The 27,283-nt window shown below is 42.4% G+C and overlaps 3 protein-coding genes across 3 annotated transcripts in view; 1 reads left to right on the forward strand and 2 right to left on the reverse strand.

Annotated features, from left to right (window-relative positions):
- Positions 1-2,855, forward strand: part of VOPP1 (VOPP1 WW domain binding protein) — a 65,603-nt gene extending 62,748 nt beyond the window's left edge. Inside the window, exon 5 of the mRNA XM_050330482.1 lies at positions 524-2,855. Within this exon, the coding sequence (XP_050186439.1) occupies positions 524-705 (182 nt within the window). The 3' untranslated portion in view covers positions 706-2,855. The remainder of the gene's footprint in view (positions 1-523) is intronic.
- Positions 1-27,283, reverse strand: part of EGFR (epidermal growth factor receptor) — a 1,326,436-nt gene that overhangs the window by 1,099,790 nt on the left and 199,363 nt on the right. The window lies entirely within an intron of this gene.
- The window catches only part of LANCL2 (LanC like glutathione S-transferase 2), a 31,258-nt gene continuing 9,292 nt past the window's right edge, over positions 5,318-27,283 (reverse strand). Inside the window, exons 2-9 of the mRNA XM_050330287.1 lie at positions 26,462-26,579; positions 22,819-23,026; positions 20,452-20,599; positions 19,708-19,854; positions 16,039-16,221; positions 13,658-13,834; positions 10,309-10,381; positions 5,318-8,513 (exon numbers count right to left, since the gene is read on the reverse strand). Of these exons, the coding sequence (XP_050186244.1) occupies positions 8,398-8,513; positions 10,309-10,381; positions 13,658-13,834; positions 16,039-16,221; positions 19,708-19,854; positions 20,452-20,599; positions 22,819-23,026; positions 26,462-26,579 (1,170 nt within the window). The 3' untranslated portion in view covers positions 5,318-8,397. The remainder of the gene's footprint in view (positions 8,514-10,308; positions 10,382-13,657; positions 13,835-16,038; positions 16,222-19,707; positions 19,855-20,451; positions 20,600-22,818; positions 23,027-26,461; positions 26,580-27,283) is intronic.

Here is a 27,283-nt window from a genome sequence, read left to right on the forward strand (position 1 = left end):
GGCCTCCTGCTTCCAAGCTGTATCATGCCTAGAAGGGAAATTATCTATTTCAGATGCACTCTGGCTTATTAGCAGATCCAGTACGCCACAAAATAATCTATGAAGTCCTTTTGTAAGACTTGACACCTGAGTCAGGGCCACAGTAGAAACTCCTTTGTCCGTCTGGGATCCTACACCTCTCCTCTCTGCAGACATAGTAGCTTTTCTGTCAGGGGAACTGAACAGGGATTGCTGTTTTCCCTTTCAAATGGTAGTTGCTTGGAGTAGTGGTGCCCTTTGTTTCACTAAGGGATTTCCATTGGATGCAAAATTGAAACTTTCTGGTGATATCTGAAGAAGTGAATGCAGTCCTGCAAGGCTGAGTTTTCTCTGGAAGGGAGAAAGATAGCTCCCTGTCTTTTCTCTGATGAACACTTTGAAAAAACTTGAATCTGTCCAGGTGCACAGAGCACAGGCCCTGGGAGAGCACAACCTGATGTCGCTGCTGTTGTTGATACCTTTTCTCTCCTTTTCTTCCTTTCAGGGTCACAACAACCTGGAGTGCCGTATTACACAGATCCAGGTGGACCTGTGATGAATCCCATGGCTATGGCTTTCCACGTCCAGCCCAATTCCCCACAAGGAAACCCGGTTTACCCACCCCCACCTTCCTACTGCAACACACCACCTCCCCCCTACGAGCAGGTGGTGAAATCCTCCACGTGAGGACTCTGGCTCTCTAACCTGACTGTGCGAGAAGAAGGTGCAATTGCAAAATGACCGAGATGGAGGGCACCTGCCCTTTTGAACACTTGCTAGTTCTCCAAGTCCTCTCTCCCTTCCTTCCCTGCACCTTTCCTCATTAAAGTTATTTGCAAAGGGGGTGATTTTTAAATTTTTTTTCTTTTGTTTTTAGTAGAAGTGGATTTTTTCTTTGTCTTCAAAATGAGAGAAGTTGTCTTTGTAATGCTTTTAATGGAAACCTATATTTAATACCTGTATGTCTTTCTCTTTATTTATTGTTCACTTTAATCATGGTTTTAACTGCATTGTGGCAGGTTACTGATAGCAGTTCTTTATGGAGCCCCAGAGTCATGCACCCTCCTAAGACCCCACAACAGAAATGTGGGGTCCCCCACATCTAAGGGAAATAACAGAGAAAGAGGGTAGAAATGTTAGGGCAATGCTTTTATCAGAAATTGTGACTACCATATTTTTCTTTTATGATTTTTTTTCTTGTACACTTTGGTTCTGATGTTATACAAAAAGATGCTGCAATAGAAGTCGCTGTGACCAGAGTACCAAGCATTGTCTGAGCCACGGCAGGGACTCTGCCAAGTGCCCTAGAAAATAGGGAGTCATTACTTTTAAATGATGCATCCAAACAGTGAAGGACTGGGACTTGAGTTTCTTGTCCATCACCTGGATGCTGCCTGTGTGATTCACATCCTGGCTCACCTTGTTTTGCCAGCAGTGAGATTGTATGAAACAATACGATAATCTAAATGTTTGTGGTGAGCAGGAGGTGTTACAACCTGAGCTACTTGTGCCTCTTGACAGAACAGGTAGAAACACTGAAATACGTAGGTTTTCTTCCTTAAATTGGAAAATATTTACAGTAAGAACAGATAGGAGCATAGTTGCAGGTTTACTCCCTTTGATGTTGATGGGAGTTTAGTCCCAGAGACATAGTAGCTTTCATTATAGTCTTATTGCTGCCACAAAGAGTACCAAGTGAAGCTGTCATCTTCAGGTGACATCTCTGTAAATCTGCTCTCCTCTCGAGGTTCAGGCAAATAATAACTTTTTGGGACAGGTGCTTAATAGCGTTATTTGACCTGATGCACAGATGGTTTGACTTTCAATGGCTCAGCTCTTCATGCGTTTTGTTGTGAGTGCTCATGGCCAACTCTGAGTGACCACAGGTCACTCGAGTAAACATTCAAGTAAACACAGAGCCCCTTTACCTGTCAGGGCTCTCTATGTTTAGCAAAAATGTGAACCTCCTCTGAAACATGACTATGTACTGATGGGACCTTCTCCCTTTGTGCATATTCAGAGTCATGACACTGAAGAGTTGCCTCCTGCTGCTGAAGGACCTGCAAAAACAGAGCTAGGAGGAGTCCAGTGTGGACCTTTGGGCACCCAGTAAAAGCTTACTCACTGCCAATACACAGACTGCTCCTGCGTCACGCCAGCCAGGGCACAGAGGTCACTGGGGTGGTTTGGAGTAATCTGAAGACCTGTGTTACACAGGGAACCAAAGCTTTATGGTGCCGTTGTTAAGTGCAAGTGGTTTGTGAGAACTTGTTTCTAGGTGTCAAGCTGAATTTGCAGAGCATCTCTTTTATTGTGAATATGAGTGTCTTAACAGAAAAACTTCCAAGGGCCACGGTTCCTAAAAGTTGCTGATGGAGTTGTTAGTGGCCATCTGGAGCAGAGCGAGGTTTGGAGGAGTACATTCCTGCATACCTGACCTGGGTGAAATTGTAACTAAGGCTTTCCCTTACTGTGCATCATAATAAGGGACAAAGCAAAGTACTTCCGTGTGTGCAGTCAAGGCTTGACAGACACGTAAGGTAACAAAAAAGAACATTTCCTATATGAATACTAGTTCCATCAGCACACCACAACTGTATATATTTTCTAAATTAGTGTGCACTTGAAGTGTAAAGCTGTGTACGTCACTGAGTGTGGTTGTATGTACAAGACGATTTTTTAAAAGCAATCCAACCTTTTTCTGACAATAGGAATGACAACAGACCTCATGTTAGTAGATAGATGTTGTTAAGTCCTTTTATATTATGAAATGTATCTATGACAGCTGGCATTGTCCTGGACGCATTGAATAGAAGCCTTTGTACATTGAAATTCAATTTCAGGTGAAGTTTTCCTGAAGTCTGGGTAGTTTATTTCCTAGTGTTGATGGATGACACTACCTCTTACAACACATGGACTTGTCTGCTAGCAAATTGCTTGGTGCTTGGTCTCTTCTTGAAAACACAACACCTGTGTGGGCATCCATATGAATTACTTGCAGATTGTTTACATGCCTCCCCTCTTGTTGCCTCGACAATTCCAACAGGATTTTACTTGGCAGTAGTGATGCCCTAGGAGCTGCCAGCTGCTGCAGCTTTGCTAATGTGAACTGCCCCGTGGTGATTTGGTGCTTTATCTGCTGCAATTCTCTGGATGCACCTGCTGTGTCCTCTCTAACACAACAGAGATTTGGTACCTCCCTGATGAGACAAGGTGGTGTTCGGACTGCAGAGTAAGGTTGGTGCTGGTGGCTGGGAGATTTGGGGATGTGTGGGGCACTCTCCTGCCCCTTCCCAGAGGCACTGCACCCATACGCAGCTGACTCCCTGCCTTCAAGATTGCCTCATCTACATCAGGAATGTGATTTAATGTCTTGCGGCAATCTGTTTCCTGGTTCTTTCAGAGGTGTTTGATGTGGGGCTGGAGGTGGGTGGGGGTGGTAAATGCCTTGACGAGACTTGGCCAGAATGGAGATACTTTAGAGGAGCCACTGTACCTGAGTGAGGGGCCAGGAACATAAGCAATAACCCCTTGCGGTCCTTTCTTCAGTTGTGCATCCTCAAAATGTGTCTGATGCACCTGTGAGGAGGCAGTGAGCAGGTGTGTAAGGAAACACTTGAGGTCTCTCTCTGCTGCCCTGACCCTGGCAGCAATGAGAACAAGAAGGGGTTCAGTCCTCTTCTGCTGCAATGAAATCTCCAAGTACACTGTTTTATAAGAAAAGGCACTACGAGGGACTGCTGGTGCACGTTGCCTGTAGGTCTGATGTGGCCTGTGTTTCATCACTTTGGGAGAAGATAATGTAATGACAAACTTCTTTTGTTTTGAGGGTGGCTTTTTTTTTTGTCTTTTCCTTCAGAGCTCTGGGACAGCTTACACTGCTGTGACAACAAACAGCTGGGAAGCTTTTTTTTTCCTATTTTATTTTTCAGATCTAACACTGCTAATTCAGTAGGTGAGAGAAATGGCCCAGGATGTCTTTGTAGGCCCTGTGGCTGTGGGAGTCCTTCCCCCTAATGCCCTATCACCACCTGAGCTACCTTCTGGGCTTTTACAGTTGTACTGTTTGGCAGGGAAATGACTACTGAGACACCATGCAGGAGAAGATCCAGCATAAGACAGTTTCTGCAAAGCAACTGCCTGATAATAAGGCAATTAAAGAGGAGAGGTGCAACTGGCAGCCACTGTTCCAAGGTATAATGTGCTGCAAGGTGAAGGGGACAGCAGAGAAAGCAGAGGGAACAGTGACAAGCAGCCCTCTGACCTCAACCCCTGTAGATGAAGGTAACTGCCTTCCTCCATAGATGTGTTATTTTGGCTTTATACAGTGAGAGAAGTCGCAGGGATAGATGTATCTCTAGCTATGTCTCACTCTATTTCTCTCCTGCTGCCTAGCCCTATCTTATCTAATAGCTGCAGCTGGATTTGCAGCAGTCCAGTTGCAGATGTCAAGGAGAAGCTGTGGCTCAAAGTCAGGTCCCTGCTGCTCCCTGCATACAAATAACAGCTGCCCTGCCTGTGAATCAACATGAAACCATTGAGAACAAATGGGAGAAAAGTGAGCAATTTCACCAGGAAAGACTGCTGCATAAAACACCCTAATGGGACAGGGCTCAGGCAGCAGCCTGCTGCTCAGCTATTACCTGACACACTGCACACATACATCCTCCCACCTCTCTATCCTATGCTGTTTTGATGTTGCGCAGATCTTTTGTGCTAGAGAAGCCCCAGTGCATTTATTTAGCTACAGCTGAATTTGTACAGAACTAATGCTCCTAATTCAAAAATGCAGCAGTTTCTCTCGGTGGCAAAGACAGCCGTGAGTGGTACAAGGGACTTTTTTTGAAACAGAAATACTGCCCCTTGCTTGCAGCATGCCTGAAGTTTCCTTCTGTTAAAACCTAGCTAGAGGAACACATCAAACTTTCTCAAAGCTGGAAAACAAATGTTAATCAGCTGGACAGAGATTTCATGCATGTGTTTTAAAAACCAAGTCATCCTGAGTCCAGCTTTAGATGCAAACTCTTCAATAGGACCTATGGGGCCAGAAAGAAAGCAACATTTTGCACTTAAGCAACAAATGCTAAAAACCACCTGGAGAGAAGCAGCAGGAAAGGGGCTTGCAGTGCTAGTAAAATGTGAAGGTTAAAGAAAAGTGATTTGCCCACTTGCCCACTTTTCTGGCATGTGTTTCACCCTGAAGGACTATGAGAGGGGGAAGCAGTTCAGCTGTCAGATCACCACAGTGCTGGAGGGAAGGAAGGAGAACAACAGGGAAGAAAGAAAAGCCCCACACAAATTACCACCACATAGCTGGATCTTTACTAATAAAGCCAAAGAACAAAACATCAGCATTTTTTCCTCTTTTTCTGACCAAAGAGTATCTCCATTTTTAGAACTACTGCTTTTTGCAACAGATGGACTATTACACACAGACAAAGCAAACCAGGGAATATTAAGACATTTTCCACATTTTCCACATTTTTAGTTTGATGTCATTTTGGAAAACAATGCTTTGGTGAAACACATTTTTTTCACCGTCACACTATATCCTTTCTTAATGGGCCACCTAGATATCACAACGCTGTGATGAACAGAAAGGAGGAGCCACGGGGAAAGTCACGTCAGGAGGATGAGGCAGACGCACTGTCAGATGCTTCTCAACTCAACTTTCCAGTCTTACTCAATTCCAAGAGGATTCTGCAGAGGATGATGGTGCCAGGCCCCACCGTGGCAGAAGGCTGGCTGTGGTACAGAACAAGCTTGTAGTTGACTTGTTCATTACTATGACAGGTACACTCAAGCATCTTGGAGATCTCCTCAGTATGAAGCTGTTCTGAGTGTGCACATACCTATATATTTTTAAAACTAGCAAGTTTTAATTCCCCTTGGCCTCCAGCAAACCAAAATCACCTCCCATAGGAACCATTCCAAGCTCAGTAACCTAGGCCAATATGCATATTACCACTGAATGAAAAAAACCTGCTTGTTGACCCCATAGTTAAATGGTCCATACAACACATGCTTGGGATTTCCCAGGAAGGCTGGTGGCTTCTGTCTGTTTGTGAGTAGTTCCTGTAAACTTGGTGAGCTCTTTTCCTGTTAACCCATTCCACATACTCTGCAGCCACAGGGAGGGGAATGAACAAAGATGTGGGGGTGATGTGAAACAGGATCAGAGCTGATGTCTCTACCTCCTTTGTCAGCATTTCTATGAAATTTCCCCCTGAGCAACTTTCCTTCCTGGCTTATTTATGGGCAGGATCAGTGATCCACAGGCTTAAGAAAGAAACACAGAGCTAGCCCTTGGGGCATGGGGGAACATCTCACTGAGATAGCCTCTACTGGTACACTGTGCGTTGCCTCCTGTAATCAGCTCTCTCTGTTCCTCACTGATCCCTCACATTAATCAACCCTCCCCACTCCACCCCTTCTGCTGCTCTGCTCCTGTTTGCTTCAGCCCAGCTGCTTGCCATGCAGCATTCCTCACTCCCACTGCCTTTCAGCATTTTCCCTCATCCCTGGTTGTAGAGGTACAGCTGGGTTTGGTGCCCCCACCTCACCTTCTGCCCTTTGCCAGAGGGGTGGAAAAGTCTCTCCAGCTGCTGTCTTAATCCTACCTGACAAACCCCTGTGATGTTAAACTGTTCCTGCACTAACACTGTTGCTGTTGTCCAGCAGAACTGAATGGGGAAATGATTAGCATCCCAATGGATTTGGTAACAAACATCATAACACATTCAAGGAAGTCATCTGCTACAATTCAGAGATCTGTGCAGGAACAATACATCTCCAAGCTGGACTACAAACACTGGTGCAGATGGCCCACAGGTCACCTATATCCCAGTGCGTGCCTGAAAGGTCAAACTCTGCCATGTGTCACACTGCCATGTGTCACACTCACACCCAACAGAAGATATCAATTAAAATAAGCACCTGGAAAGACAGAGCACTGGAGACCTGGGGGGAAGGATGACCACAGAGCTTGAGCAACTGAGAGTGTGCTAAACTTACTTACCTGTCTCAAGCAGTAAATGTATGTACTATCTGGAGAACAGAAGCCTGCTGTAAGTGTACTCAGAATATGTTCCGTTTCTCCTCCTAAACCAGAGCCTGATATTCAGGAGCACCTGGAGGCTGGTCTAGTATTGCACAACTTCACCACACTACAGGGGGAAGCAAAGCACTAGCAGCAGTTAAAACTAAGGGCGAAGGGCTTTTCTGTTTGGATTTTAAGATGAAATATACTTCAGTTACAGCCTCTAGCAATGGCTTCATATTGCTCATTTATCTTCTGCAGCCTCCACAAGCAGCTGGTACTTATTGCTCCTGTACTACTATGTGGCCTAAATGCAAGGGGGCTGAGGTGGGAGGGGAGGGCCCAGAACAAATCATCACCTTGGTTCAGAAATAACAGTCATCCTGAGTTACGTGCATGAGAAACTTGCCCTGATGCCCTCCCTTACTCATCTGTTCCAGATGCTGCAGGACAGGTTTACTATAAATCCAGGTACAGAAGAGGAGAAGCACAGTTGTGCTGTCCTGGCTCTGGTGTTGGTGGCAGTGGGAGCTTAGTCCAAGTGACTCCACCTGCAGTTTGAGGTCATGCCACGAGACAGGGTTTTGCAGACGTGAGGAAAAGCACCTCCACCCTGCTGTAAGTACCTAACACACTAACCATGTCCAGGTGCCAAAGGGAGGCTCTCTTTCAGACTTTCAAAAAACCTCCCACAACAGCAGCAAAGGACAAGTCAGATCCCTTCCAACCTGCTAAGTTTCTGAAAACATAGGCCTCATACCTCTTCATCAAAACAGACTGATCTCCATCAGCTTAGCTTGCAGGGAATGTAGAGAAAAAGGCAGAAAAATATGAACATAAAAACGTTTGTCATCTCTTTTTAGAGTTGCCAGCTCACCAGTGGAGCTGGGCACTGTCCTGCAGCAAACTCTCTGGCATAAGGTGGAACTCTCTGGGTAACCATACTGCAGAAAGCAACACTGCTGCTGAGAGTCATGCACGAAGGTACAGGACGGAGATTCACACAGAGACCAGCTTTTTGCTAACAACAAAAGACTCGAATCAACACACAACACCAATAAACGTGCAGAGCATGTCAAAGACCCGAAGAAGACAAATACAACGGAAGAGAGAAAGTTCAAAACTTGACTTCTCTTTTTCTACATCTGAAGGTGTCACTTCAACAGAACTTAAATGTGGCTTCTCCTGTTCATGCTCTAATGACTTCATGGTCCTTTGGGGCAGGAGAGGTGAGAAAAGGGGTTTAGCCATCTGTCGGTTCAGCATTGAGTTGGTTCAGTATCATAGGCACTAAACAGTCTCATCTCTTTCGGCATCCGTTTTCTTTCAAAATGACGTTTTTAGCTGTCCTGTTCCACTTTGTTTTCCCTCCTCTGAGGTCCAAGTTCAAACGCTGGAAACTGGGAAGTCTCCGGTACTGAAATATCTGAGAGGAAGTGAATAGCTCCAGCCATGCCTAAAACATGACAAGAAAGAGATCTTTGTGCATCTTTGACATTAAAATAATACAGTTAACAGCAAAGGCAACAGCACAGGTTTGAACACCTCCCTCACTGGTTCTCTTTTTGAACAGGCGAACTTAGGGCCTATAGAAAGGCAAGTGCATCTGTACTTTGTCCAGGAAACAAAATTGTATTTGAAAAGGTCAAAGGCAAGAACCAAGATCTCTCTCATCTCTCTCATCTTTGCAGCTGAACAGCCTCAATGCTATTTCAAATTAAGAAAAAGTTAATCCTAGTTTGGGCAGTCCCTCACTATTGGAGCAGCTCTGGCTTGTCATTTCACTGGTTAAAAAAAAAAAAAAGCCAAAACTTTATTATACTTGTGATGTACAGATTCATTTCTTCACTATAAACACGTCATCCAGAGCCCCAAGAACCTTAACATATTAGCATCACCTAACAGAACTCTTAGGGTGACAGACAAAAGAGACACCCTACAGCAAAAGAGCATACAGATATCAGCTCGGTTTTAAGATCAAGCTAAAATTCTACTTTAGCAATAGCTATGCACATATAAAGGAACCTTCCTGAATTACAGCATCTGATGGAAACAAAACAATTAAGAACAATCCTGTAAGATGCACATGAAAATTCTGCAGAAAGTATGCAGGTACCTGCAGAATTGGACAACTTCAAGTTCACTTTTGGCTACAAACCCAAACAAATCCCAAAATTAGGACTTTATCTGAAATGAGACTTCTTGATTCTTCTAAAAAATCCCAGACATTAAGAAATAAAATAAAAACTGTATATCCACATTCAAGCACAAATCATCTTACTGCTGGCACTACTTCACCTTCTCAATAAATTTCAAAGCATTTATACCACAGAATATATGCCCAGTTCTACCACCAACCCCCAAAAAGTACATGCAAGGGTGCTATCAGGAGTAATTATGCTTGTCTCCCTTACGCATTAAGACAATAACTCTGTATTTTGGAGAGATGCATATAACTCCTGCTCCCTTGTGTTCACACCCTGGGCTGGTTTATTTGCAAAATAACTAACTGCGCCGCCTGCTGTAATTCCACACATTTGCGGCAGGTGGCACACGAGGCTCGTTCGTGGAGCGGCAGCGGCGCCACCTTAAAGCGCCACTTGGGTCTCTCATTTCCTGATAATGATTCTGTAACACGAGCATGAGGTACAGAATGGAAAACAGACTACAAGTAAAAATAATACAAAACTCTAGGAAAGTAATTTACAACATATTTGAACTTACAGAAAAGCCCACAAGAAGTCTTTCTTTCCTGCTCAAGGAAATTTGACCTCAAGCTCATTTGGGTTCATATTAAAACTCCTCTTTCCTTGGTTTAGTATTGAAGCAGAGAAGGTCCAGTTCTGACAACTGGTTTGAGACCCCCTACCCACAGCTGCCCCTCTCCCAGTCTCTCTGTGACACCACCTGTGACAGAACTCCTGCCCAGACTTCTGTTTGCTTTAAACCAAGCAGCATTAGCACAGCAGAATTTTATTTGAGGGTAACAGTGGCACTGGTTTTACATTGGAAACTGCTGAAGTGCAACTAGGAGTGAAAGCTGTGAGACAGTGAATGATTTTCCTTTGTCCTTTTCTAGCCCCCTACCACTCTACCTTCTTTTAGGCAGAGGTGGTGGTAGGCGTTGGGTAAACCCCACCTCATAGTAGAGGAACCCACCAAAGACTTCCCAACTTGTAAGCATTTCCCAAAACTGCAAGGACGCCCCTCTTTCATGTAATGCAAAACCACTTGCAACACCATCACTTTACCTTCAAAGAGAGAATAAGGTCGGTCAGGAATACGACATCCATGTGCACCATACTCCAAACACCATTCAGCAAACTGGGGAAACATTAAAAAATGTATTTTTATTCAAGACTGCTAAGTGCAAGCTTGAGTATCTGCATATCATTAATAGGTAAAAAGTGTAAAGCAGTGTATGCAGACACACAACACTGTCTGAGATAAATCTGTCCTACTTCAACCATGACAAGGTTGCACTCAGGTTTTAAAACCTGAGTTTCATGGCAGGAGTTTCATAACAATGCAATTAGGTGGGCTGGACTTTCTGTAAATCAATCCTGCTACACGTCAGTGAAAAATGCTTTAAGAACAAATATAGTCAGTCAAAATTTTTCTAACGCTTCATTAGTTTCTTATCTGTATTAGTGCTTAATTTATCCACATACTCAGGACTTAGGGCTGTTAATTGCATTTTGGTTTTCTTTCACTTCTGTGCACCAATTTAGAGTATTAAATCTCCAGCTGCCCTTATTTAGTTTTATTTATTTGCTCTCCCCAAGCCTTATGAAAAATCATAAATATAGTTAGACAATTATGGTCATCAATATTTCATTGCAGAAGATGGATTACCATTAAATAGAGTTAACAGTGTCCTTCTTGTGTTTGATCAACACTGCTGCAGTAGCTACATTAGACATACATGACTTACAAACTGCACCTGGATCAATTTAATAACAACCCTCTATTTCTCCTTTATGGCTCCCCAGAGCATAAGGGGGGGCACAAGCTCCCCTGGCACTTCTGTGCTTGGATGCAAACCACTGCTTATTCAAAATACAGTACAAAGATTCCTACAAAGCAAAGAACTGCGAGGTCTCTCCCTGCTTCCCCTGCAATTTGGATAACCTGCTAGCAAACAGATGATCCTAGCCAGAGGGTGCCCAAGCCCTTGAGTTGGAGCTCTATGCGGTGTAAGCATGATCCCAGAGCTGTTGGTCTGTTCAGCAGGAGGAAAAGGGGGGCATCTCCTCCCTTTCTTCCCCCCTACTCCCTTCTGTTTACATAATTAGCGAGGGATTAATTTTTCTTCTCTTGGTATGTGTATGTTTGTGAATGTCTTCAGGAAACCCAGTTTAAAAAAAAAAAAAAACACAAACATTGTGATCCACATTGTTATTGAGAACCGATGAAACATTTTTAGGCCTCCTTCGGGTATAAATCTTCAAACCAAGGTTTTATTCTCCCATATAATCTTGGCTTAAATGTGAGGAGTAAACATGTTTACGTCATGCTTCTAAGCTACAATCAGTTCGTGCAACATCCACATTTTACTGCATACTAGCCTTTATTATTACTTCCAGCCTGGGAACTGTAACAGAAATTAAAAAAAATGTACCCTAGGCTACTGAAGCACAACCACCATTTCCAAGTTCACAGCTTCAGAACAACTCAGATCCAGTAAGCCACACTAGTAACTTTGTTTAACCGAAGGGAGGAAAAAAAAAGGAAACAAAATACTATAGGAAGACATCTGCCATTACTTGTCACACAGACTGGGCATGCTTGCCACCAGCAGTGGTAATCACAATGCTGAGCAGCACAGGGCTCAGATACTTTCTGTTGCTTGGAGCCCAGGATGTCACAGCCCCTCTCTCCTCTTACAGACAGGCCAGATAGGAGCAGCTCAGCCTCCTGGGAGCCTGTCTGATAATGTGAGAGAAAAGCTGTGAGGATGAAAGTGTGAAGCACAACCCAGGGGTCTCTTCTCTTCAAGCTCTTGTGGTTCATTTGTGGAAGTCTCATGGTTCCTGAGGGGTAACCAGGGATTCTTGACAAGACTCCTTCCCCTGGGCCTCAAGTTTTTGGTGTGAAGAAACACCCCTGGGAGGGGAGCCATCTAGTTCTCTCAGTTACATGCTTTTAGGTACCAATTTAACCGCATGTTTGCTTCCCTGCATGCTCTGGCTCAAAAAGAAAAGATTTCAAGAATGCCAGACAAGGAAATTCCTCTGCCTGTCTTAAGATTTCCCCTGCAAGGGCCCAACTGAATGCTGGAGATGCTAAACTGCAGAGGGGCTTCAAATATGCTGCCAGACCTCACTATATTTGGTACTTTCAGCAAACAGTCTTTGGGCACTGTGCTACAACTTTCTTCTCAAATAGATTTCAGGTAGGTAACCGAGTCTCTTCCTTTTTTTCCTTTGAAACAGACATGCTTGCTTTACTCTGGCTTGGTGTGGACAAAAACCAAGAGCTCTTGTGGGCCAGAAATGCAGCACCAACAGAAGCAGCCAATGCTGCACAGAGCTGCAGGAGATGTGCTAGCATGGAGGATGACAGGGAGAGCTGACAGCCATGCCGACAAAAATGCCTGCAGGGTGGTTTACACGTCAGCAGTGGGTGACTCCATGTCCATGAGTGACTCCGAGTCACACATTTGCTGTGGGAGTAGCAGGGGTTTATTTCAATCTCTAGGATGCAGGTATGCCTACAGGTGTCCCCATAGCATGATGCTTTGATAAATGTGAGACAAGCAGTAACTTTTTTAAGCTCTGCTGACAGAGGACAGGCTGACAGCAGAGATAAATACAACAGTTTTATATATGGCCAGTACTCATCTAAAAGCACTTAAGAAGCAACTCATCAAATTTCAATTGCAATACCTATAAAAAGGCCTCAGCTAAATAGCTATGTACACAACGTGAAACCTAATGTCAGTGAATTCAACCAAAAAAAAATCCAACAAAACAAACCAAAGTCTTATGAGGTGAGGAAACAGAAGCAGAGAAAGCCTTCCCCTTTGGTAACTGCTAGCATAGTCAGAGATGGTGGCACAACCTGGACAATTCCAGTGGAAAAATTCTGAGTGTGTCTTTCTCTGCAAGTTGTGTTAATGAAAAAACTCCAAATGAGCACTTTAATAACTGCAACTCAGAGCTCTAAAAGCCCCAAACAGGCACTAGTCTGAAAACAAATAATTACAAAAGACTACAAACAGTATTGCTTGAGGAGCCAGGGATGACAGTGGATATCTCAGTGGAATAATTAGCACCACATAACATCAGTCTGTTATTGTTCAGGCAGGCTAATTTTCAGACTCTTATTTTCTTCTGAATACATGTTTAGTTCCTCCCTCTTACAGAACACTTGTGTGTTCCACTCTGAGTATTAAAACAGTGCTTGCCCCACATACACAGCTGAAGTGGTCCAGTCAAAGTGTGAGTGTAGGGGAGCAAATGACAGGGCCCTGTTGTCCCACCCAACCCCAAAGCCAGCCCCAGGACACAACTGCCTACTCCCATCACATTTCACCCTTGCACGGGCATTGTGATGTGAAAGGGAACAGTAATTTCGCTGGGAAGCTGCAGAGCTCACCTTGCAAGCTCGGTAGAGGTACTTTTTGTCCTGAGTTAGGTTATAGAGAGACAAGAAGGAGTAGCCATTGCCAGCAGTACCATGGCAGATCCCGTATCCTTTCCTCAATAAACCTCTCTGCCAGATGACATCACTACACTCCATTGCATCTTTCAAGTATTTATCCTCTTTAAAAACCTGTGCAATAAAAACAGAGAATAAACACACATAAATTGAAGTACTAATGAAAACAAAAGGAAGCTGCACCTGAGAGGTGTTTCACTGTGGTGTGGTGTTTTTTCAGGTAAAATTTATTTTGAATTTCAATAATCCATTCCTCATAGATTTGTTTTTCTTTTCTTACTAAGTTGTTTCTTCTTTCCCTGCATGGAAAAAGAAAGAACTTCTCAAGCTTTTGTTTCTGAAATCAGAACCCCAAAGGTAAAACTCAAGTTCAAGGCCTTTGGTTCTACAACCTATAATCTATTTGAAGGGTACATGGTCCTTTTTTCTTCATCCTCTATTCTCAAACCTGAATCTGAAAATACAGAAATGAAATTCTGCCACATCCAAGAAACGTAAAACAGAACACTGGACATCAAATCTAATCTAAAAGGGATATGTCCTGGTCTTCCTGAGTAATTCTTCCTGGTTACTCACTGACTGCCTTAATTCCATGTCAAAAATGCACAAGAATATCTCCTCGCATAGCACAGGACCCTTTTCTCTGTCACAGTACAAGTAGGAACACTACACTGCCTTGATGAGTACTTCTATTAGTATTAGTATACACTCAGAAGCAGTAGCCAGTTTGAGCAAAAGACCAGCTTTGCAAAATTTATTGCAAATGAAGTGCATTTTGGACACAGAGAGCCCTTCCAGAAAGCAGCAAACAAAAGCAAGTAATTTAGCTGAACACTACCAGAATTCCACCTTTATAAAGCCACTTTTTTGCTCACCTTTGCCTCAGTCATTCTACAGATCAACAAAACAAAGAAATGGACCCCCTAAAAAAATCCAACAGAAAACCCACAACAAAACAAACATGATGCACTACTGTAGACTTAGTCCTTTGGAGATGGCATCCCCTATCAAACTGTTTAATAAGGTAATAGAAGCAATTAAAATGCAAGATTCTCTCAGCTACTTAACTGTAACATTTCAAATTAAGGCCTGGCAACACCATTTGATTTCCAGGACAAACACTGCTATCTGTTATTGCAAGTCCCTGTGCTTGGTATGAAAGCATAGCCAGCAAAACATACTTCAATTTTGTCCTTCACTGCTTCAAAAAGCAGAATACAAAAAGAAAAACATCATATGCTTCCATCACCTTAAAAAACAAAGAGGTAAAAAAGAGACTGCTAAACAGAACTTGGTCTTATCCCTCCTACCTCCTGCAAAATGTTTTGTGCTGGGGAAAGCATCACACTGTAGAAGGAGTAAGGGAGGAAGCCTGCAGTGTTAAATCAATCTTCTACCATAGTCCAAAGAAAAAGCAACTGTGACTACTGCTACATACAGCATCACAGTAAGAGATTTACAGTTCACATTTCAAGTAGCAGCATGAGTAATTATTCTATAAACCAAACCTCCTTTTCATCAGCCCACCCAGAGGCTGACCAGGGAGTCTGTCAAGGAGGGCTGTCAAAAGTAAGAATCAATTTGCATAAATTTAATTAAATGGCATACGTTCAAATGTCATGCGAATCAGAAACACACATGACAAGAGAGGTAGCAAACCTAGTTAAGAATGGAGAAGGGCAAACAGTAGGCTTGTGGAAGCTCAGTGGTTATATTTATGCCCTAGAAGGGGCCTGGGATCTTTGCTCTGACATTAAGTTTTCAAGAGATATATCTAAATAATGAAGTAATATATGGAACACATTCTTTGGCAAGGCACATGAACCTATACTTTTGAAAACCAACATAATTGTTAAAACTCTCAAGATGCAAATTCAAAGAATTTAGGTCAACGTTCTCACACCCATGACGCTGATGCCAAATTGTTTAAATACATGGCCCTTTTCCAAAAAAGCCCAAAGTCTAGTAACCACTAGTGCCATGAGAAGCAATTTCACCCATTTATTTTCTCTTCACAAACATACCAATGTAAATACTTTGAGATTTTTAGATGCCTAGCCTAAGGGTCTAGTTTAAAAGACTACATCTAAAAATACATTAAATTATTACAATCTAACAGGCCTGCATACAGGTGTCTCTATAAAAATAGAGGTCTCCCTCTCTATATATACATATATTAGACCATGATGCTAATAACACTAAGGTTGTGGGTTTGATCCCTGCACGGGCCATTCACTTAAGAGTTATACTTGATGATCCTTGTGGGTTCCTTCCAACTCAGAATATTCTGTGAAATCTGTGAACACAGAATGATTCACCTTATAAGCTTGCATGAGCATGTGGATGACTCCAGGGGCACCATGGCACCAGTGAACCAGTCTGTCAGTCTCGTTGCTCAGCGATGACGGGTAATTCCCAGATCGGAATTTTTTATGACGCACATAGTCGATGCTTGGCTTCACCAGCTCTGCCAGGGTCTCCTGGTCCACATTTGCAATTGGCTAAAGAAAACATTAAAAAAATGATCACCAAACCCATAAGCAGAAGTAGTTAACAAACTGTGTATCAGCACTTAATTCTACAATCTATTTTCAAGTATCCTACATACGTGCCCTTGATCCAAATACTGTGAATCACTTCATACAGATTTAATTAATGTCTGCTTATAATACCCTTGTGAAGAACATTTTTATAGTTACTGCAGAGACAAAGAAATTGGGGCACCGAGTTGTTACCTGTCTTACTGGACGTGACACAGAAAGACTATGGAAGAACTGAGAACAGAATATGGATTTCAAGACTCCCAGGTCTCTCTTTATACCTTATAACAGGGAGAACACTTAGAGGAGAAAGATGGGTTTTATAGCTATGGTGCTTATAATACACAGTTGAAACAAAGCAGGTTACACATCTTGTCTTAAATGTTGTATTTCCCAACAAACGAAGAAAAGTGTATATAGTGGCATATCTGGCAAAGATTTATGAAGGCTGAAGTTTTCCATCATAAACAAAACTCCCTGAAGCTAAGAAGCAATAGCTACCTCACCAGGTACCTAAGCATGTTTGCACTACAATCTCATCCTTCAATTGCTCTTCTGAATTTTCTTTCCGATTTTTTTATTTAACTTACATACTTTCCAAATAGAGAATATATCCATCAACGTGCATGCTCCTTGTAACTAAAGGTTTAGAAGCCAAGTAACTGTCTGCAGTGGTTCTTTGTTGGCATTCCCTCCACTACCAGCCCATTGTACAGCATTTTAATAGTAGAGCGCTCTATTTTTACACAATCTACATGATTTCTGGACCTGTGAACTGTGGGAACAACCACAAACACTGAAGCCTACAGGAGCATAATAACTGAGCATATTTTTTTTAATAATTTGTCTTTATTGCTGATTCAGTGTGATCCAATTTCATCTTTTCCCCATCACCCTCAATCCATTTGCATTCAACAGGTGAGCACAGTCCTACAATTGAAAGTCTGACAGCCAAATGAAGGAAAATTTTCAGTAGCTCTATTTTGAGTAAGCTGAAGAAACCAAAAGCATTTACTTCACCTCAGCGAGGAAACCTTTGCCAGACTTCCATCTATCAGGTCCCTCAAGCAGATGACTCCATCTCTGCACTTTTCTGAATGGAACAGAAACCTTCATGCTGTCCATCCTCAGAAGTACACCTGAATACAGATCAGCTTGTCATGAAGAACACCCCAAAGCTGATCAGCCCTCACTCAGACACTGACCTGTGAGGTAGTGAGACTCAGTATGAAGGTTTATTTTGGGATTCTTGATTTCACACTGCACTCCTGAAGCAGAAGGCAAAGTGGATGGGCACAAGCAATAAACGCTTGCAGTCTTGAGCTATGGGAAGCAAGACCAGCCCAGCCATTCTTGGGAGGTAAAGCCAAGAACAACAGAGCTCTTTACAAGTCTCCTTGCCTTGTGCTTCTGAGAAGATTTGAGTACAAGGAGTTCTTTATCCCAAGCTGCTGAGGTTCCCAGCACTTACTTCAACAGCAAAAAAGTAACCTACAGGTATATGTCCTGGCCTTCTGGCCAAGAGCAATAATATGCAAACAGACATTTTTGCCTCAGGGTTAGTGAAAGGGACCTGGAGTAGAGACTCCCTAGCAAGCACTTCAAGAGTTTCTCCTCTACCTCCTGGATGAGTTATTTAACATGGATAAGCTCTTATTCTTCCAGTAATCTTTTAATAACTCCAGCAATACATATTTCCTCATATAGGTGTTGTACAGAAATTACAATCAGTGACCGTCACATCTTAGATGCTATGTTAAACACCCTTTTTAGTTATCAAATAACCACTCAACAAACCATCTCCTGAATTCTTTGCTGAAAATACAGCAAAATTCTCCTCATTTGGTGTGGGAGGGATGGGGAAAGGATGGAACTCTGATATGCCATCTTCTTCTGCAGTGGATGACTCAACTTTGGATGACTCACAATATTTAACATACAGTGAAAAGATGGTAATCTAATGCTGCATAAACAATGGCTTTCTGGTAATTCTTAAAAGCAGCAATTAAATGTAAAGGAAAAATAGTTATGATTTTCATATGCAGACACAGTAGCTTCTGCTCATATCAAAAAGCACTGTGCAATTATTTCTGCTATCATCCTTGAATAGTAAAGGAAGGATAGAGCCTTTAAAGAGTCTCCTTTAAAGGACTGGATGTTTCTCAGAAAATCTAGAAGGAAAAACGGAAGCCAGAAAGATGAGGGAGCCAGAAGGGGGTGGACAGCCTTGCTGAAGAAAGTGGTAAGTAAAGATAAGAGCACAGTAAATCAGAGCAGCCTGAGGCCCCAGTGGGATGGTTACTGCAGAAAACGTCTGTCCTGAGTTTAAGACATGCCCCCAGGTAGCAGAGCAGTGGCTACTTCCATAGCAAAGTCAGCTGCTTTTACTGGAACTAGTGGTGGAAGTGGTGTGAGCTGATTTGAAACAGATGAGGAGAACTCACAGCATCTGTTCCAAGTGAGGAATGTTTGAGTAGTGGCAATACCAAATAACAGCTCGGTCACTTCTGCACTGAATGTGCGCACACAGCTTCAGGGTGCGAGGAGGTACAGCCCTTTCACTTACTCGAGGGAAAGTCATTCTGTGGGCACTGGTAAGGAAATGGACATTTACAAAGATGCACAAACTGGCAGCACCTTTGAAAACCAGAAACTGGTGCTACACAAATTTTGCAGCTCTATGGCCATCTTCTATAATGAATCTTAAGGCTCTTTTTCCAGATCCTAGAACAGAAATAAGAAAAACATAATAATCCTACTGGAGAATCGCAGGGCAGGGGGGAATTGATTTAAGCGTGAGAAAGAGGAGGTATACAGAGGAGAGGAATCAGGACAACAGGAAGAGAAGAGCAGAAGAGCAGGGGTCATAAATACACTAAGGGACATCAGACAAATTGTGTGAGAAATAATGGAGATAAGAAAGAAGAAAAACATCTAAATAGTAAAAGCCTTCTGAAGACTAATCTATGATTAAGGATAGTCTTCCAAAAGCATCAAGACAGCAGGGGGAAAAAAAAAATCACTAGAGAAGAGGGGAAGGGCATGAAGGACTGGAGGCACCACTGGTGCACTCATTTAAAAATAGCAAAAAATTGAAGAGTGATGGATGGTAAGTGAATATTTAGCTGGTCTAACTGCAGGCACCAGAAGAAGTAATTACGAAGATGAGAGAAAGCACCTCACTGTCTCAATTGAGAACAAGAAAACAGATCCTGGAAAGCTGGAGCTCTGAACCACAACTCAAGAGTTAATTCACTCTAATGTGTGGATACCCTAGTCAGTTTTCTTCTGCTATCAAAGCCTGAGGTAGCATCTCTGCACAGCTCTGTGCTGTGAGACCCTGACCCAGCACAACACTGCACATGCATGAAAGCTGAAGAAAATATCCTCTGATGCAAACCAAGAAATCACTGCTGTTTCACCACCACCCACAGAAGATGCTCTTACCTGCATGAGCATGTAATAGATCCCAGCCACTCCATGGGCTGCTCCAACATACTGCTTCCTGTGCCACTGGTATAACAGAGGGCAACGGTCTGTTTTGCGCTCCTCCTTTGAAAAGTTTTTCCCCGATTCAATAATAGCATCTATTACCTAAAAAAAACACACCTTGTCTATCAGTTTCACTTACTTTGATTCAGAGGGTTTTGCTTCAGCATGACTAAAACCACAGTAAAGAATAAACCACTATAAACAGTGTTAGGACAACAATATTCAATTCATTTGGATTTGAGTGTTGAGGCAGAAATTGTATTTTTCCTTTATGATGGAAATATATAAATGTTACTAATCACTTTTTTCCAGGCCTGCCCTCTCTGGTTCTGGTATCTGCAAAACAGTCATGCATGTTCCCCACACTGAATACTCCCTCTTTTCATTTAAACACTTCCACACTTCTGTCTTAAGGTTTCTTGTTACAATGTCTCATCCTCAAATGCTCCAAAACTAGTTACATATTAGACCTATTTCCATGGATGGACGTGGACCCAACCACACTAGCCTGTGTCAGTCCTAGCTGGGCAGCAGGGAAAAGGGGAAGAGATTGGACGCACAGATGAGACTGGGTTCCCAGTTCTAGGTCCCTCTCCTCTCCAGCACCTTCTCTTAATCCCTAGAATTATGCAAGGGAATGATCCCAGTTCAACCTCACTGATGCTGTGATGCTGCAGAGAGAAAAGTATCTTATCTTACCTCTTTGATAACAGACTGTGGGACAGTGTCTGGGCCAATTTCAGTATTCAGGTACAGCAAGGCATACAGGTAACCTGCTCTGCCATAAAGCAGCTCATCTGGAAGTTCAGCCTCTGTGCTTATGACTGTCCTTTGGAGTTGCAACAACCTGCATCAGACAAGGAAGTGGGGAAAGAGAGTATCTTGTGTAGAGACCATAGAGGACGATGCATTGTACAAGCCATCAGTCAAACCAGAAGCAGAACCAGCCGTGAAGCCCTACCACTTCCCTTCAGTCATCCCCATGTTCAGCTGGCTGTCGGGTTTACACACAGGAGCTCTGCATGCCTGCCACCCCTGAGACAGGAAACTGAGCCAGAGCCAGGCCAGTATTAGTAAAATTGTCAGGTTTTTGTGCAGATAGAAACAGATGTACGAGTGCAGGGTAGGGGCTGGAGGAGGCTGGAGAGCTACTCCAACAAAGAAACCTCCTGGAGTCTCTGGGAATTTCACCAAAGTGAGGAACCCTTAACTGTAGATGTGTAAGAGGGGAAAAAGCAAACACACAAAAACATCCAACACCACCATTCAGCACCCCTCTCCCAAGACAACACATTGTCTCAAACAGTTAGCACCCCAGTTTTGAAAAGGCCACTGCTATTATGCGCTAGTGTTTTGCTTGCTTTTAGCAATGAAAAAACAAAGAAAGAAAAAAAAAAACAAACCTTGGGCTGGACAACACAACTCTCATTTTCTCCAGAGAAACTCTCTGCTAATACTCCACCAGTCTGCATTAGCACCGAGGTAGATCAGAGATCTGTTTTCCTGCCCACTCCCTCACTGTGTCTTCCTATCTTTTGTGATTAAATTGGTAATTAGATGAAACCATGGCAATGACAACATTTTAAATTGTGGGAGGGGGAAAGACAATCTGAATTAAGACCAAATTCAATTCCCAGATCCCCCAGCTGCTATTTCTCGTCAGAAACATTAGCATTAATGTCACACCAGAGCAAACCCACTGACCTCAATCGTGTGCTTATGCTGTCATTGCTTAATACCACAGAAAAAGCACTCACAAAAAAAGGGGTTTATATTATCATTCCTTTCTTGGAATTATGCTTTGGACTTAGAATTCGGTTCTTTTCATCTAAACTGTCCACTGTTAAATTTTATTGTTGAAATCATACAACTGGACAGCTACAAGGTAAAAAGTTAAAAGTGAAACCCTAGATAACATTTCAACATCTATACTGCACCACTCAACTGCTGTCATGAGTATATTTGTAAACAAAAAAGAATAAAATACACAAATAATCAAACTAAACTCCTTTTCACTACTCCTAAAAATTACTTTCCAAGGAGAGGTGAGACAAAGATTTATTGCTAATCTCATCTTGCTATACTCATGCTTCATGCCTGACAAGAAGACTGCTTTCCAAGCTGCATCCAAAATGACATGCCCAAGTTTACTGCCAGTTCTAAAAGCAAAAAACCCCAAACCTAACACTCATTTCAAAATTGAAATATTCATCCAGGAACAGTAGCAGACATTAATCACAGTAGAATTCTAGCTTAGAAAGAGACCAATTACATTTCCAAATATAAACCAGAATGGAGATGAGAACATAAGCCTAGTCACAAATTCTATCAGCCTAAGGTACATGGCTGGACAAATTAGCAGGTGGATTGCTGGGGCCGAATGCAAATCCCACAAGGTTCCAGTGCTTCCAGCCCTTCCTGGGACAAGGATCAGCTCTGTACCAGCAAAGAACAGTCAGTTCTGTAATGAAGCTACATCTAAATGGGATTTCTTCATACATTTGTTACATTTACATGCTGAAATTTTTTCAGGTAACCTTCATATGTTCTGACCTAATTAAAACCCTTGCCTTTACAAATTTGCTCTTGTAAATACTTCCTCTTTATTAAATCTTTGTTACATATCAATTGTAATGTGTTTCTCTCTGGTTGTTTCCAGATCCTGCTGTGTACACATTTTGTAATGAATCTAAAATTAAGACCTACTCTTTACAGGAAGCATCACATACTGCACAAGCGCTACATATTGCTGATGACAAGCGTGTGGCTTTTGCTAAATGTCACTTCAATGTGACAAAATGAAAACGTGTGTGCACTACAGATATGCCCAGGACATCCTGTCCTAACAGAGACAGAGGGTTCAAGATAACCTGCTAAACATGAATCAAGTGTAAGCCAGCTTTGATAAAGATAAAGCCTATTTTGTATTCTTCTACTGAAAATGTATCCTGGCAGAAAGCGTCTCTATTTTTTAATCCTGTCCTCTAAAACTCCACTTGCAAAAGTTACTGAAACGATGCTCTCTACAAACAAAGGGCATGGCTTTTTCCACCATTAACCACTTACTTGGCAACGCATTCTTTAGATTCACTGTCGTTTTTCAGTTTGTGGTAAACCACTGCACCCACTGCCAGTGGCCCAGCATCACCACAGAGGAAAGTAACTCTTCTGCCGTTCAGATTGCGAAGGATTCTCTTCACATAATCAAGAGATCGCTGCAAATGGCTCTGGTTTTTTGTGACGCGGTACAGTTGCAGATATAGGAGGGCGATACCTGAAACAACAACATGAAAAAGAGAAAGTTTCATTTACATTTCCTTCTAAGCCTATCATATTCCCCTCTTTGGTGCCTCTGAAGCAGTTACTCAAATGCGAACAGGTATTTGGGAAATAAAAACACATCAGTCAAGGGTCTTAGCTTATGCAATGTTAAGGCATCAGGTCATCTATTTTGATTAAATTTTGATCTAGATTGTAGCAAAAATAAAAAAATTATCAGACAGAAGTCCAATGGTAGACTCACAATTTGCAGAAAAAGAAGAAAAACCATGACACAGGCCTCAATGCTTGGGAAAGAAATCACTGTAAGATTCAAAAACTTGAGCTAACAAGCACGTGTATGACTGAGTACTCTAATTATACAATTCTCATCTATCATATGCAAGAAATGACTTCCCATTTGATTTGTAAAACGATCTTTCCATGAGTTTTTGGATTCAACTTGCCAATTTTTATAACCCTTAAAAGTATTTCACAAGAAGACTATCAGCTTGAACAAGTCAAGCTGGTTTGTAAAAGCCAGAAGACAAACAAGTGCTTGGAGAATGCCAGTAGGTTCTATCAAGCCTGACTCCAGTAAACTCATTACATAGTTTTCCATGAAAACTAAACAAAAACCTTAAACATTGCAACAATGTAGACTGAAGAAAGTGAAACAAACCTATCTAGGTGGATGTCTATTGGCCAATTGCAAGCATGCATGTGCAGAAGTAAATCATCTCCAGACCACACTGTAACTCAAACCCATTTCAACTTTAGCCTCAGACTAAAGCCAAGTACACACAAGGCCCAAATAGCTCACAGAGAGGCAACTGAGTAGTACAAGAACAACAGCACCACAGGAGTGCTGATACATTCTCAGATGTTCCCTGGACTGGTTCTGAACAAGTCTATCTAGATGAGTCCAAGAAGAAAGCTGCAGAGCTGGGGAGCCCAATTCAGTGTCACAGGAACTTGTGGGCAACTTACAAGGATTTGTGGAACCCTTTCTTATGTTGCAAGAAATGTAGGCTTGATCAAAGGATGATTAGAAAAGTAGCCATGAAGTTCAGTTCATCCAAACCTTCCCAGTGTTTCTTAGTGGAACACCCTTAAAAAGGCTTCTCCAAGAGGTCTGGCACACACAAAGAGTACTTGTATAAGCAAGATGGACCATTACATGGGTCCTACGATTGCTACATGCCAACAGTACGTGTTCCAAGATTTTAAAGGTGTTTCACAAAGTACAAGCCAGTGCACAGGACTGCGCTGCCCGTGAGATTTGCCTAGACTTGGTACAGGGCAGTTGTTTAGAGCACTGCTTTTACCTTCTGATTTGCACATTAGCAAAATGCTGCAAAGAGCAAGTTTGGGGAGAAAGTATTTTCAATAAGTATTTCTTAAAGCCAGATAATTTAAATATATTTATTCAGAACCATATCCACAGGAACCCTGAACAAAGTTCACAGCTTGGAACAGATGTAGATAGTGATCCTTCTACAGGATGGAAAAACCCCACTCTCATGAGGCGACATTACTTGTTCATCTATATTCTTGCTTCAGCTAATGATGGCTGTGTTACTTTTGCCTTATGACTCATTTTCAGCATGCTCTGGTTTATCAGCCATAATTTCAGTTGTCAATCACAGTGCCAGAACACAGCTCCCCGGGAGCCGTTTTGTACTGTCAGAGCGAGAAAGCCCACCACTGGAGATCTTCTGCACTCACTTAGCAGCCACTCACTTTCAGACCTTGAAATACATCTACCTTTTAAGCCTGAGTTGTCTAAAACTTCCCCACCCCTCCACCCACAGCACCATCTGTACTGAAACATCAAGAAGAAAGCAAAGAAATTTTACCCTTTCATTGCCAGAATTAAGCCTAAGGATGGGCAAAGGCTGGAGAGCTTTTCCAAGCTACTCCCCCTCATGACATAAAGATAAAAGAATAGATCTCCTTAGGACACATTTCAAACATGCTGTGCTAAAAGCATAAGTATGCCTGAAGTGTGAGCTAGAAGAGCAGAAATAGAATAAGCCATTCATTCCAACAAAATCACACTTAAGAGGTCTAGATGGAAAAGCATTTTGGCAACTTGAAGAACGGTGGCCACATCAGACTTGACAACCTAAGGATCCTAAAGGATCAGAGTCCTGGTTTCAGCTGGGATACAGTTAATTTTCTTCTTAGTAGCTGGTACAGTGCTGTGTTTCAGATTTAATATGAATATAACATTGATAATACACTGATGTTTTAGTTGCTGCTGAGCAGTGCTTAGCCCAGGTCAAGGGCTTTTCAGTTTCCCATGCTCTGCCACAGAGCATGTGCACAAGAAGCTAGGAGGCAGCATGACCAGGACAGCTGACCTGAACTGGCCAAAGAGATATTCCATACCACAGAACGTCATGCTCAGTACATAAACTGAGAGGAGATGGCAGGAAGCCACCAATCACTGCTCAGGCACAGGCTGGACATTAGTGAGCGGGTGGTGAGCAACAACATTGTGCATCACTTGTTTCTCTTGGGTTTTATTCTTCTCTCTCTCCCTCTCCTTTTCATTACAATTATTATTGTTGCTGTTTGTTTTATTATTATTGTTGCTATATTTTACTTCATTTCAGTTGTTAAACTGTTCTTATCTCAGCCCATGATTTTTTTTTCCCCAGTTCTCCTCCCTATCCCACTGGGGGCGAAGGGGGGGGAATAGAAGGGGCAGGGTATCTGCTATGTGATACTTAGTTGCCAGCTGGGGTTAAATCCCAACAATCATAAGGGCTCGTTCACACCCAAACAGCATTGTTGATGCAATGCTAAATGAATGATGGTCCCCAGCAATAACCAGCACCTGCACATGTTTATTTACCTCCATGATCTTTACAATCTCACAACCCCACCTCTACACTCCCTCTCCTCATACGTTCATTTTACCATTTTCTCAGAGACAGAACAAGCACAGTCAAAGTATCTGTATTCTAGATTTTAAGGCTCCAAACTCCTGGGCACAGAACACATTCCCCCCACCTACTCCCAGTGATTAGAAGATGCTGTTATCATTAGGAAACTGCTAACTAATACTCAGTTGAACAGAAAAAAGGTGAAAAATAACTATTTTTAAAACCCCAAAAAACCCAAACTTAAAGAAACAAGAGGTAAACTGAAGGAGCAGAAAGAGTGAGCAGCCCTAGAAAATCCACTCCTTCTGCAAGACAAAGATCTCCACACACAAAAATAAATTATCACACTGTAACTTTGTCTGCTGAAGTCAGTGGAAGTCATTCATTCCAGACAGAAGTGACCAAGAGTCCAGAGTTAAACAAAAAACCAACTCACACAAATGCTTGTATCAGAGCGCTTCTGCCACTCCTGTGAGAACATTAAGATTTTTCTCCTGTGAATAAACCCAATTATATCATTCAACAAATACACTTCAATCAAATTCTAGCTTTCTCACCAGTCCAGCCAGTATAGGCAGAGCAGTCATGTGGATCTGCCGTCTTCAGCCCTTCCTCCATTTGTTGCAGAAGGTCTTTAATTTTTGCCTGGATCCGTTTAGAGAACCGAGCATTGACCTGAAAACAGGAGATAGGGAATGAGTCAAAAAAGGAAAGAATCTAAGAATTTAAACTGTTTGCTTCACTTTCTTGTTTGAGGAAAAAAACCCCAAACAAACCCCAAACCAATGAACCAAAAAAGAACCAGGGAATAAATACCCTACATACAGTAATCAGTAACATCAAGGTGATTCACCTTAAGCGTGTCCCACGTAAATGCATTCTGACTACATATTAGAGTAAGTTACTAGGGTGTACATTAGACAAAAATTATCAGGGTATGCTTTAAAGTCACACAAAGAGCAGCTATGGACACTGTGACAGTATGCAATTCTACTCTGCCTCTCATCTCAGGCCCTTAATACAGTAAAGAAAGCTTCTTTGAACTAAGTAGAGGTGAATAGAAGCAAACAGAAGACAACCATCTGCTGCCACTCCATGGGACAGTACTCCATGCAGGGTCCTGGAACCAAGACCACATTATGGACAAACACAGCACAAGCCCTGTGTTATAGGTGCTTGCTCTCATCTCAAGGTCCCTGCACATCCTTTGTGGCACTACAGAGGGGGAAATAGCTAAAGGAAAATAAATACTCATACTAGAGACAATCAAGTCAAAGTCAAGCGATCATTTTTAATGATGTGCTCAACCACATAATCTATGATGTAGACACATTTTCTTCTTAAATCCAACTTTTTTTGATGTCACAGTTTGTGACCGC

The sequence above is a fragment of the Myiozetetes cayanensis genome, unplaced genomic scaffold (assembly GCF_022539395.1).
Source record: "Myiozetetes cayanensis isolate MyiCay16 unplaced genomic scaffold, myiCay2020 scf1, whole genome shotgun sequence".
NCBI lineage: Eukaryota > Metazoa > Chordata > Aves > Passeriformes > Tyrannidae > Myiozetetes > Myiozetetes cayanensis.